This window comes from Stenella coeruleoalba (genome assembly GCF_951394435.1).
Source record: "Stenella coeruleoalba genome assembly, chromosome: 4".
In the NCBI taxonomy this organism is placed as follows: domain Eukaryota; kingdom Metazoa; phylum Chordata; class Mammalia; order Artiodactyla; family Delphinidae; genus Stenella; species Stenella coeruleoalba.
Genome location: NC_137149.1, coordinates 113516621 through 113530654, shown reverse-complemented (window position 1 = coordinate 113530654; position 14034 = coordinate 113516621). Strand labels below are relative to the sequence as shown.

The following is a 14034-nucleotide window of genomic DNA, read 5'->3' as shown; positions in this document are numbered from 1 at the left end:
GAATCATTTAATCCCACTGTTGAGACCTACTGTTCAGAAAAAAGATTCCTTTTGAAATATTACTGCTCATTGACAATGCACCCGGTCACCCAAGAGCTCTGATGGAGATGAAATTAATGTTGTTTTCGTGCCTGCTAACACAACATCCATTCTGTAGTCCATGGATCAAGAAATAATATCCAGTTTCAAGTCTTATTATTTAAGACATTTTGTAAGGACATAGCTGCCATAGACAGTGATTCCTCTGATGGATCTGGGCAAAGTAGATTGAAAACCTTCTGGAAAGGATTCACCATTCTAGATGTCATTAAGAAAATTTGTGATTCAAGGGAAGAGGTCAAAATATCAATTTAACAGGAGTTTGGAAGAAGTTGATTTTAACCCTCATGGATAACTTTGAAGGGTTCAAGACTTCAGTTGAGGAAGTAACTGCAGATATGGTGGAAACAGCAAGAGAACTAGAATTAGAAGTGGAGCTTGAAGATGTGATTGAATTGCTGCACTCTCATGATAAAACTTTAACAGATGAGGAGCTGCTTCTTACGGATGAACAAAGTAAGTAGTTTCTTGAGAAGGAAACTACTCCTGGTGATTATGCTGTGAAGATTGTTGAAATGGCAACAAAGGATTTAGAATATAACATAAACTTAGTTGATAAAGCAGCAGCAAGATTTGAGAGGATTGACTCCAACTTTGAAAGAAGTTTTACTGTGGGTAAAATGCCATCAAACTGCTTTGCATGCTACAGAAAAATCATTCGTAAAAGGAAGTCAATCGATGTGGCAAACTTTACTGTTATCTTAGTTTGAGAAGTTTCCACAGCCTCACCAACCTTCAGCAACCACCACCCTATCAGTCAGCAGCATCAACATTGAGGCAAGAGCTTCCACCAGCTAAAAGATTATGACTCGCTGAAGGCTCATTATGGTTAGCATTTTTCAACAATAAAATATTTTAAAGTTAAGGTATGTATTTTTTTTATACTTAGCAGACTACAGTGTAGTGTAAGCCTAACTTTTATTTGCACTGGGAAATGAAAAAAATTGTGTGACTCACTTTATTGTGGTGATCTGGAACAAAACTCACAATTTCTCCAAGATATGCATTGTACTGCCCTCATTCCATAAATAAGGACACTAGGGCTAAGATTGTAAAAAGCTTGCCCAAGGCCTCACAGTAAGGATTCTTAGATAAAAGCTGAATTTTTACCCTTTGCTGAAATCCTCACTCTAGGATTTCTCAAGTGCAAAATGAGAATACTAAGTCTTACATGAAATGATTTATTAGACACCCAGCACAGCATCTGGTCCTAATACTAGCTTGGTGCTTAGTAGGTATTCAAACAGTACTAGCTGTCTTCCTTTATATAAAAAGAACAGGCAGGCAGAAGCCATGCCTGCCTGCTCTACTATTGATTACTCTTATGTGCTTTTTCACATAATTGAAAATTGTGATTAAACATAATGTAAGTCTTAGAGTTTTTACTGCATTACTGATTTATAATAAGCCATTGATTCCACAGAGTAACCATCTCTGGGCCAACCAACATAAAAGTGATTTAGATTCCACACTGTAATCCTCCTTGAAGAGTAACACTTCAAGAAGTTGAATGGGGAAAATATACTCAGGACAAAACAAAATCTAATCCTTAATGTTGTTAAGGATTATCTCAGATATCCCTCTTTAAAACTAATATGTAGATAATTTGATTCGGATTTTAAATGGATTGAACGCATGCCTTTCTGCCATAACAAACAGAGTAGCAGGCATTGTTTCTGCTGACTTTATATAACAATCTTGGAGGGGCAAGAGCAACTCAACATGCTGGCCATAACTGTAAGACTGAAGAGCTCAATATCATTTGTGTCAAAAGCAGAATCACCACTTTTGGCAGATACTTTTCAGTATCCAAACGACAAAATAATATCCAACAGATTGACCAGTTCATTTTCTGGAGATGCATTTTGTAGCGAATTCATCTTAGCTATCCTGTTGAGCTAGATCAATGTTACATCCATAGCATCTTCAATAGTGCCTGGCATATAGTAGGTGCTCTATAAACATTTAACAAATTCTAGGCAGCTCTGAAAATCCAGCTTTCCATCAACAACACAAGATTGTCTACTTCAGCCCTGAGTTGTTTAGTGTTATGTTCAAACTCCAGTCTGAGACAATTGATAAATGAAAGAGAAGGATGTGTTATTCACTCATCTCTCTCAAGCTCTATTCCTACAGCTCACCTTATCATAAGAAAACTACATCACTGTTCTAAGTTATTTTAGCTGAACTAGTGAATGGTTTAGTAAAAGAAGAACACATGTTTTGGAGTTGGACAAACTTTAATTCATATTAATTGATAGCACTAATCAATAGTTCCAAGACTTTGAGCCAATTAACAGCTCTGTATGCCACTTTCCTCATCTGCTGTTAGTGTTAAATATAGTATTTAACAGAATACAAAGTTCACCTTTACTAGGTAAGTGACTAATGCTGGTTCATCTTTCTTTCTCCCCTTATCTTATTGAGAGGTGATATCATATGAAGCATATTTCTATGTCTTTGATGAAAAAGTACTGTATCTACTGCCTGTTGTTTGATTCCAGGGTTATTATGTAAAGAACTACTGAATATTTTTTCCTGGGGTTGAGTGCTAGAGAAATTTTACCTTTCCTATGAACTACTGTATGGTATACTTTATGAAATTAATGACTCAAAACTTGCCACTCACTGTGGTCTTCTTGTTGTCATGTTTTTCCTTTGGCTTGCTGGAAGCATGACACTAACTTTTGTGCTCAAGACAGTAGATGTTCAAAACTTAAGTCTTCTGGTAAAACAGTCATCTCTTAGCCTGCTTTATTTGACATTTATTCTTAAAACTGGATTTAATGGTTTTATTGTTTCTATATCTTTTATGGTGAGCTGCACAAATCCTTTTTGAAACCATACAGAATATAAATAATAAATGAATGAAGGAATAAAATGACTTGGTTTCATAGGTGTTAAGTGCAGAACTAATCCAGACTTGGTGCTCTTTTCAGCTGAAACTGAAAGTTTTATTCAAGAGAAACTAAGGAAGTGTAACATCTAAAAATTCTTAAACCTTAATGTTTCCTGTTCAGGAACTGACTAGCAGTAACACAGGCCAGTCATGCACAAGTGAAAATGGGGAGGGAGTGAAATACAGGTTATTAAGTCTGAGAAAAATGCAATCAAAGCTTTGGACACCTGCAGGATAAGATCAGTAATGTGGGACATTTTTCTTTTCAAACTCCATAGCTATGGGCTAGCACCTGAACTGATGATAGGAATCATGACACAAGCCCTTTCTTATAGGTCTGTGTAATATGCTGTCTTTTCACAGAACAGATTATATTCAAATTTCCTCTCTTCCTATCAAACTGCCAGCAGCAATAAAGTCTTCTTTGAATTTAGCTTAAAATTTTTTTGGCAGATAGGGGGCAAGGAGGAAATGAGTTTGCTTTGAATTTTTTCAAAGAAAATTTTATTATATCAATATAAGATAAATCATTGAGTCATTTAAATATAAGATTAATATTCAGTGGGGGAATAAGTTACTTTTAAAATTAATTTGAATCAATGGTAGAATAGACTATTCTAAACCTGTAGTTATTTTGAGCCGTATTGATCTCCAAAAGTCACCACTGTGATGTTTTTCATTTTTAATATAACATTTCTGATTTATAATTAATTTAATAAACATCTTAATTTTTCTCTGGAAAAACACTTTTCATTTTGACAAGCATTTATGAATACCTGTGAGTTTCATACATTCTTCTCAAATGTTTTAGTATAAATTTAATATAAATAGATGATGGAATGTTTATTTTCATGAGATAATTGAGAGAAAATTGACTGGACACTCTATTGTAATTGTGAGATAGGAAAACACATCCCGGGAAAATGACAGCTGGGCCTGCTTATAGAGGTGCTGATACCAAGGAAAGTCATCATGGCATTATTTTTAACTTCCACATCCTTTGTTTACTTGGTTTGACCTGCATTTCCTCCAGTTTTTGCCACTCCAACTAGCCTTTTTTGAATGGTGACATCTCTTACTCTTCTCTAAAATAGTGGTTCTCCAAGTGTGGAACTTGTTAGAAATACAAACTCTTGGCCTTATCTTAGTCCCACTGAATCAGAAACTTTTCAGTGGGACTCAAAAATCTATGTTTTACAAGCTCCTCAGGTAGTTCTGATCCATATTAAAACTTCAGAATCCCTGACTTAAACTATTGGCCAGTCATGCCTTCCCAGTACGAATTTCTGATTCTTCCTGTCTTGGGTTCAAATCATCAGTTCTGTGATCTGAATAGGAATATACTAAAACATATAACGGGTGAAAAATCTCTTCAGCATTGATAATATTTTTCCATAGTGTGTTTAATGACATATTTTCATAGGCTTATTTTTTTTTATTTATTAAATTTATTTATTTAAAATTTTTTTTTTTGCGATACGCGGGCCTCTCACTGTTGTGGCCTCTCCCGTTGCGGAGCACAGGCTCCGGACGCGCAGACTCAGCGGCCATGGCTCACGGGCCCAGACGCTCCGCGGCATGTGGGATCTTCCCAGACCGGGGCACGAACCCGTGTCCCCTGCATCGGCAGGCGGACTCTCAACCACTGCGCCACCAGGGAAGCCCCATAGACTTATTTTTAGAGAAAAGTTTATATTTGAACTTTATAGTCATGATAAGACTGCATAGAAATTGAGGAAGGAAATTGTGTGTGTGTGTGTGTGTGTGAATTCACAGATTTTACAATGATGATTTTTAATCTTATTGTGAGAAATTATATGCTTTCAAATGGATAAAAAAATCACTGAGTAGCTTTTATTTTAGAAAATGTGTCAGGGCATTAGGTATTTAATTTGAATAGATTTATTTGTTTCTTTTTGACTGGGAATACTTTTGTAGCTAAAATTTTGCTCTTAGTCTAAGCTCTATGATTGTTTTAACCATTTTACCAAACTACCACCAAGTCTGTATGTAACTTCCCCATTACATGAAAAGGTATGCACTGGGAAAAATTACAGGGTACTTCTCAGGCGTGTGAACAATTGCTGTGATGAAATGATATACTCCATTATAGCACTTGGCCAGCTGGTGACTTGTCCTGAGTACCACGACTTCGTTAGTTCTTGAGTCTGGAGCAGCGGGTGTCTTTCAAATACTTGAATCTGAGATGTAGGGTAATCCTTGTCCTAACTAGGACTCTGGTTCCAGTTTGTGTTTGCCATGAACAATGGAATTTGGCAATACGTAAAGACACCAAGTGTATGTTCCCTGATGCAGAAGCAGAAATATTATTTCTGCTTCATAATAAGTGTTTTAGTTTCCAAATATCTCAGGCAGAGCTGTGTGATCTGTTTCACAGCCTTCAGGCAGTCCTTCCACTCCAGTGTGTGATTCTCAATATGCATCAGAATACTTAGAAGCCTTATTAAAACAGAATGTTGGGCCCCAGAGTTCCTGATTTAATAGGTGTGGGGTGGGAGTGAGCAGCCTCATTTCTAACAAGTCTACAGGTGATGCTGATACTGATGCTTCAGGGAGCACACTGTGAGAATGATTTTCTAATGCTGCCTTTCTCAAAGTCAGATCCTCAAATCAGAATCACCTGGACTGCCTAGTAATCTCCAAATCCTCAGGACCTATGCTGAAGACCTGAATCCAAATCTCCAAGGTTTTATGTCAGTAATTTGTATTTTATCAAGCTCCCCAGGTAGTCCAAATCCGCACTCACATCTGAGAACCAGTTAGAGGGGAGGACTGGGCATATAGTTAGCCAGAGAAAACACAAATCAAGTCTCTTTCCAACATTACCAATTTTATACCATGACTTGGCATTCATGGTTGTTTTATACATAGTAGTTGGATGAATTAATGATAATGAATGAATGCAGGCAATTAGTTGCTACTCCCTGTTTGTTCCTAGCATCTTTTCTTTATTCTGCTATAAAATATATTTTCCATATTTTAACTACTTGCTTATTTTACTGCCTCCATCTAGATGGGGAACTTATCTTTTTTTTGTATCTCCAGTGCCAGAAGTCTAGAACATAAAGGTTATTACATATGATTACTACATACATGCAATGCAGTTGGAATAGCGACGTTTCAGAGGTGAAGAGAATATGTGGGGAAAGGGAAATAGATTACTTAGGTTTGATGAGACTAGTGTGTGCTAAGAGTTTTGTGGGTGGTCAGGAGCTAGAGTAGTACAGGATGTGAAGGGTCAGAACATGACAAATGGCAAGTCGGGCACTTTGTACCAAATTAACCTTGACAGACGAAATTCATTTGTTAGTCTAGCTCCAGTTGCTTTTTTACCTTTCCTTACCAAGGGAAAAAAAAATAACTTTAGCAGGGTTAGTTTACTGATACATTAAAATGTCTAGCGTAGAAATGGACTATGGTGTAGAGAACAGTTCCTGATACTGTAGTTGAAATAAAGGATCGTTATAATGTTCTTGTTTCTGCTATTGTCCACACCCATTGTCTAAATTCTAAACCCTGTTTAGTCTCCATGAATGGGCTCACAATGCCCTGATTCTTAATAGTGTTGTTTAATTTCCTATTCTGTACTTCATAGACTGCCTCCTGGATTTCAGACCTCTCATGATTTTATTTGTGAATTACCTGAATTTTCAGTCTCCATCCAAACAACCTAGATTCCTAATTTATAGTCCACTCTGTTCTTTGAGGTCTGTGTGCATTTGTACTGGATTGTTGCTAGCGTATGTCTCCCAGTCATAGGCTGGTGCCTGTCACGACTGTTCTGCTCTCAAGCCCATCTGGGGTCTTAAGGTTCTTGTACTAGATTCGTAGGTTTTGCCACCCTTGTCCACAAAGTCCCCATTGTATTCTCCTCATTACTAATGCTGTCTGTCTCTCATCCAAGAGCATACAGGGCAAATTAGTTTGTACTCCTATTTCAATTTTTTAATTAGAAATGAAATGCCAAAAATGTCTAAGGAAATGGCTTTATTACCAACTACAGGTCCAGAGCCTAAGGAGGTTTAAATCTTCTTTCAGATTATGTGAGAATTAGATTTTCGGAGGTCAGTATATATTAAAACCGTACAAAGATCTTTAGTTTAGATTCTGGGCTCAGAACATTAAAGCCAGTTTTGTTTTGTTTTTTACTAATTAAAGCTTGGACATACTCAAAAGATGTAAGTATGTAATTATTCATTGTGTGGGAATGTCCCACTCATTGCAGGACAACCAGCATTGGTCGATAAGCCACATCTTCTATTATTGTGGCACACCAAAACATGCCCACAGATCTCCCAAATGCCTGCTAAGGGTTAGTGTCACCTCTAAAGAAAACTACAGGTTTAGAGTATTCAATTTTCAAGTGCTGGAACTGGGAAGGAACCCACAGAGCATGTGAGTGCTCAAAACCTGAACAAAATCAGCAAGAAAGAGACGAGTGACTATTGGGTAAACATCCACCAGTGTGTGCCACAAGGAAAAGGCTAGCTAGTATTCTGTAAGGTTCCTTCTCACTACAGAATCCAAACTATTTAATGTCATAAAAAGCAATGTAAGATCATTTATGGGTAAATAATAATCATGGATAATGGATATTTATATTATATATATTCCTAAATCATGATTCAAAATAGCAATTTCTTCAATTGCTAAATATAATTAATAGAACTCTTAATGATAAACAAAAGATATAGCAATTGAGATACTTAAAATCTAAGCTGGCAATAAATAAAAAAGCTGTCATGTGGCAGTTTAGAACAGTGTTAGTGACTAAAATTTTTCAATGTTTAATGCAGTAGCATTTTTGGTATTATTGAGAGCAAATGAGATCAACACTATTTAATTCAAATTTGCCTAATTAAAACTATGCATTATTTTATATCTCAGTTCTTTCTGAGAAAAGGATGTAGATACATTCTTTCATTCTTCCTCATATGGCTGTTATAACAGATGATCAGGGATCACCTCTGAAGTACCTAACATAGTCTCTGGGGCCAGTATATGTTCAGTAGGTGTTTGCTGCATAAATAAATGGTTTTAATGAAACATTTCAGAAAAGACGATGCAGATCTAAGAATATTTTATCATAAATAGTTTTAATATTGAAAACAAATTTTTCTTTGCATTTTTTCTAAGATATTTTACTCCAGGTTATCTTACATGGACTAATATATATATTTTTTTCTGTGTTAAATGCAGGTCTATATAATTATTACAGATGACAAAGTATTAGTAATCATTGAAAGAACAGGCTTTTCTGTATCTCATTGTCATTCTGGTTTTTCTCTTGTCTCAAGTTTTTGTTGTTCTTTTTCACAGGGATTCGATAAACAAGTGGATGTGTCATATATTGCCAAACATTACAACATGAGCAAAAGCAAAGTTGACAACCAGTTCTACAGCGTGGAAGTGGGAGACTCAACCTTCACAGTTCTCAAGCGCTACCAGAATCTAAAGCCTATTGGCTCTGGGGCTCAGGGAATAGTTTGGTAAGTGGGATGGATTTAACTTCTATTTTTCGAAGGAACGTGCTGTATGTGTTGACTACATACACAACACAAACACACAAACACAAATAAATAGCATGACTTGAGGGGGGAAAATCCATTCTACCAAAGAAAAATAAATTTATGAGCATTATTAGTAATTTACTACCCATTGGCTAACAATATGTACATCTTTGCTTGTGACTAGTTTTTCTAGTCACAAAAAAATCCATTATGCAACAACCATGGAGAAACCAAGTAAACCAAAGGTTTTCTAGCTGTTGCTAAAGCATTTAAAAAATTTTATTTGGATGTTTTCACAGCAAGAAATGAGAGAATATGTGTTCAGATAACCAGCAAGTAAAATTCCCTAGTCTGAAGAAGTATAAATGAGATCTCAAATGTTCCAGTGACTTTTAAAGTTCAATGTTTAAAATTCAGTTGCCTATTAGAAAAAGTGGCATTTAAAAAAAATGTTTGTTGAATATTTCCAAAATGGAAAGATCCTGGGCTCCTTAGTAACTACTCTTTTATGACATTTTGAGTGGCAAATTGAAATGATGACAAATCAGGATTTGACTTACCTGTTATAAAACTCTTGCAAAAGTGATGATAGATTGATAAGGATTTTTTTTTTAGGTAGTTTTAACTTGCAGTTTAGCAACCAAATGTATTTAGTATGAACTTATTAGTATAATAATTTTCAGTTTGGTGGCTCACAACTATAAGTAAAAATTTAGGGCATGAACTATAAATATACACATATTTATTTATAAAGGATATTTACTTATAACAATATATTTGTTATGTGAATTACTGCTAAATTAATAATATCCATTTAAAAACAAAAACATCCCTTTTAAGAGATGAGATGAAGTTGAAATAAACATTATTTTAAAAAAAATTTTGTTTTAAAACTCCTTTTTTCCACTCATTTGATTTTTCTTTTTTTTTTGGTGAAAGAAATCTAATACGGTACAATTATTTTTCAAACCTTCATTTTATATTTCATAAGATGATTCTAAAATCTGGTTCACTTCATTTTTAAACTTTTTTTTGTTTTTTTAAGACTATATTTTAGAGCAGTTTTAGGTTCACAGCAAATGGATAGGAAGGTACAGATATTTCCCATATATCCCCTGCCCACCCACATACATAGTCTCCCCCAGTATCAACATCCCCCACAAGAATGGTACATTTATTACAACTGATGAACCTACACTCACACATCATAATCAACAGAACCCATAGTTTACATTAGGGTTCACTCTTGGTGTTTTACATTCTGTGTGTTTGGACAAATGTAAAGTGACATGCATCCATTATTATGGTATCATACGGAGTATTTCCACTGCCCTAAAAATCCTATATACTTCACCTATTCATCCTTCTCCCTACCCCTAACCCCTGGCAACCATTGATCTTTTTACTGTTTCCATAGTTTGCCTTTTTCAGAATGCTGTATAGTTTGAATCAAACAGAATATAGTCTTTTCAGATTGGCTTCTTTCACTTAGTAATATGCATTTAAGTTCCCTTCATGTCTTTTCATGGATTAAAAGTTCGCTGAATAGTATTCCATTTTCTGGGTGTACCTTAGTTTATTTAACCATTCATCTACTTAGGACATCTTGGTTGCTTCTGAGTTTTGACAATTGTAAGTAAAGCTGCTTTAAACATTTGTGTGCAGATTTCGTGTGGACATAAATTTTAACGATTCACTTCATATTGACAACTCATTTTAAGTTCACTCTCAGTGCTTAGTCAATGCAAATGGCAGAAGTGCCTGGTTGGTGCACTACTAAATCATTTACTAACACTTAAACCTCATTTATCAAATATACCAATGCTTTTATTGAAATTCACCTAGTAAATTTCAATCTCTCCTAATGTCAATCAGGAGACAAAAATCAATTGTTTTTGCAATTTGAAGATGGAACATTTTAATATTTTAAAATAATGGGCCAAGCCTTTTATTTTGTAGGTAAACAGCTAAGTAAATTTTTATTTTCAATGTTTATTTGTTTATTTATTATGGTGCAAGGATGCAGATGAACCTCTTTGTGACACAAAATAATTTCAAGGTGTGGTAGGCAGAATAATGGTCCCTCAAAGATGCCCAGACCATAATCTCCAGAATTCTTGATATGTTATCTTATATGACAAAACTTTTGACATATAACTTTAAAATTAAAGGCCTTAAAATGGGGCAATTATCCTGGAATATCCAGGTGGGACCTATCTAATCATATGAGTTTTTAAAAGTGGAAAGAAAGAAGAATGGGTCAGAGAGATGCAATGAGAGAGAAGGGATAAGAGATTCAAAACATGAGAGGGACTTGCCTTATTGTTGCTGGTTTTGAAGATAGAGGAAAAGTGTCAGGAGACAAGGAATGGGGTGGCTTCTAGAAGCTGGGAATGGCCCTCAGCTGCCAATTAGCAAGAAAATGGAGACCACAGTCATACAACAATGAGGAATTGAAATTTGCCAGCAAATCCAAATGAGCAAGGAAACATATTGTCCTCTAGCACCTCCAGAAAGGAACTCAGCCTGCTGATATCTGGACTTTAGCCCCGTGAGACTCATGTAGGACTTCTGACCTAAAGAACTGCAAGGTAATAAATTTATGTTGTTTGAGCAGCTAAGCTTGTGGTGATTTGTTGTGGCGTTAATACTAATACACATAGTATAGTAAAGATTCTACTATTAAGATGATTGCTATTCTTCAAAAAGCTGGCACACTGAACTATAGTGTTGTCAAAGGAAGGAGTTCAGGGTGCCTCTGTCAATCCTCCCCAAACTGTGGAATTCCCTTTTTCCTTCCAAGATGCATATCTTTTACCTTAGGTTACATGTGACCAAGGCTAGGAGGATAAAGTGTGTTTGGGAGAGATCAATAATAATTATTAGTAAGGTTTAATTTATTTTCTAGATTACAAGATATGTTTATATTTTCTTCTGCATTCTACTGAATGGCTTGGATACCACTTGGAGAGTGGGAACCCTGTTTAAGAGGTCACTGCATTCATGAAGAACTTTCAAAGAGAAACAGAAAATAAAACAAAACCAAAAATTCTTATGAAGGAGGAGAGATAGGAGATGGAGAAAACAGTGATTCCTAGCTACTTTTTTTAAATGGAAAATTGTAGAACATGAGAAAGTTTTTCTAAGATCCTCAGTTTGGATGCTCAAATATTCATTGGAATTGTTTCATTTTCTTTCAGATAAAACTGCCACGAAAATGAGAACTACTAATAAAAGGAAGTTTTATTTAATGATTCAAAAATAGGCCCAAAGCAACATTTTGCTTAAGAAGTTAACAGATTGTCCCAGAAAGATTTGAAAATCTACTAGTACTAATAATTTTGTATGTTTTATAGGGCATATTGGGCTTCTGTTTCTCCTTGTATAGGATGGATATCTCATACAAGGTCTTAGGTATAGTAACTGAAATAAACTCCAGTAAATAAAATGTCCTTGATCAAAATTTTTACTCCAGGCTTACAATAAATTTATCAGCAAATTTGTCAGTAAAAGGACAACTGAATTCCAAAATGTTAGTCTTGGAGTTTCCTGGGATTATTATTAGTCTTTTAGTCAGTAGCTGAGGGAAATAAAACTAGCAAAGATGAAGTTGAAGGGGCAGAAATGGGATGGCATGTTTCTCTACCTCATCTTCAGTCTTCCACTCTACCATGGGCACAGATGCCACAATTCCAGCACATTCCTCTCTGGACATGAATATAGTTGTCTCTTCCTCAACCTAACTTTGAGTTATCTTTGTTTACTTATCATAACCTGGGTTTGTAATGTACTATTTTTCTCGAAGATTTATTTTTGTAGTAATTTGTCTTATCAACCTGCCTTATATTTAATTTCCTTCCTATTGCCTTTTGTCAATGGTGCGTTCATCCACTTCTCTCACACTGAACACACATCCATCCCCCAGTATGCTTGTAAAATCCACACCTTTCCTCTATTCGTGAAAACTCAGATCTGCATATTTTGAACGTCCCACACAATCCTGAGTATAGTAATTGGGAGAAATGGAAACTCAGTATCTGGGGCCCAGAAGGAGGTGGAGGGCAGACAATGTGAAACAGATGATTTATTTATTTTACTTTACTTTCTTTAGAGCAGGAATAAGACATGGAGGAACCAAATCCAAAAGAGATGCTCATTAGCAATTCTTTTATTTTGGCATATATTACTATAAAATTCTCTGTGTGTGTATTAGAAGGATTTTTAGTTTTCAGGTATAATTGTTGATATATTGGTACTTATGTCACAGAATCCCTATCCTCCTAACTTGTTTGAAATGGATTCTCATTTCTCCTGCTCCAGTTACCTTAAACTTGTTATTGGTTTCTTACACTTTGTTTCCTCTCTTTGGATGGCTTCACTGCTTATTTTTTATCAGGAAAACAAATAGGCAATACTAAAATATCTTCAAAAAGAATTCACCATTATCATGCTATTTTTTCATTCACCATGGATGATAGACCAACTATATCAGTATTAAGAATCATTAAATAAAATCTAATATGAAATCTTTTGGAATAAGTAAAAAATTTATTTCTACCATGGAGGAAAAAATGAATATTATCCATTGAAACAAAAAGAAACAATGATTATTCTCCTTCTCCAAGTGAACAAAGAAGTCCTCTATAGTTTCCTAGGTGGGGAATTGTAAAGTGATCTATAAAATGTGTTTTCTTTTTGTTTGTGTTTGTTGTTGTTGTTGTTGTTGTTATACTTTAAGACTTTATTAAAGAATACATAAGAGAGAAATTTCAGAAATGTATTCAACATTTTGAACTAATACCCTTAATCAGGTACACTTAATATTTGACCAAACCCGTTTGTATTTTATTTCATTTAGAAAAGTTTATATTTTATTAAAACTTATTTGAGTTGCAGAATGCCTTTCATCAATAATGTAGTCTTTTATCAGCCTTTAGAAACAATTTTTTTTACATCTTTATTGGAATATAATTGGTTTACAATGGTGTGTTAGTTTCTGCTTTATAACAAAGTGAATCAGTTATACATATACATATGTTCCCATATCTCTTCCCTCTTGTGTCTCCCTCCCTCCCACCCTCACTATCCCACCCCTCTAGGTGGTCACAAAGCACCGAGTTGATCTCCCTAAGCTGTGCGGCTGCTTTCCACTAGCTATCTATTTTACGTTTGGTAGTGTATATATGTCCATGCCACTCTCTCACTTTGTCCCAGCTTACCCTTCCCCCTCCCCATATCCTCAAGTCCATTCTCTAGTAGGTCTGTGTCTTTACTCCTGTCTTACCCCAAGGTTCTTCATGACATGTTTTTCTTTTAGATTCCATATATATGTGTTAGCATACGGTATTTGTCTTTCTCTTTCTGACTTACTTCACTCTGTATGACAGACTCTAGGTCCATCCACCTCACTACAAATAACTCAATTTCGTTTCTTTTTATGGCTGAGTAATATTCCATTGTATATATGGGCCACATCTTCTTTATCTATTCATCTGATGTTGGACA

General features: G+C 35.3%; 1 protein-coding gene across 6 annotated transcripts in view; it reads left to right on the top strand.

The window, feature by feature from the left end:
• Nucleotides 1-14034, top strand: part of MAPK10 (mitogen-activated protein kinase 10) — a 617840-nt gene that overhangs the window by 470744 nt on the left and 133062 nt on the right. For all 6 annotated transcript variants that reach the window (XM_079919605.1, XM_079919603.1, XM_079919601.1 and 3 more), the window contains one exon: nucleotides 8339-8508. In XM_079919605.1, coding sequence (XP_079775731.1) covers nucleotides 8387-8508 — 122 coding nt within the window. In that variant the 5' untranslated portion in view covers nucleotides 8339-8386. The remainder of the gene's footprint in view (nucleotides 1-8338; nucleotides 8509-14034) is intronic.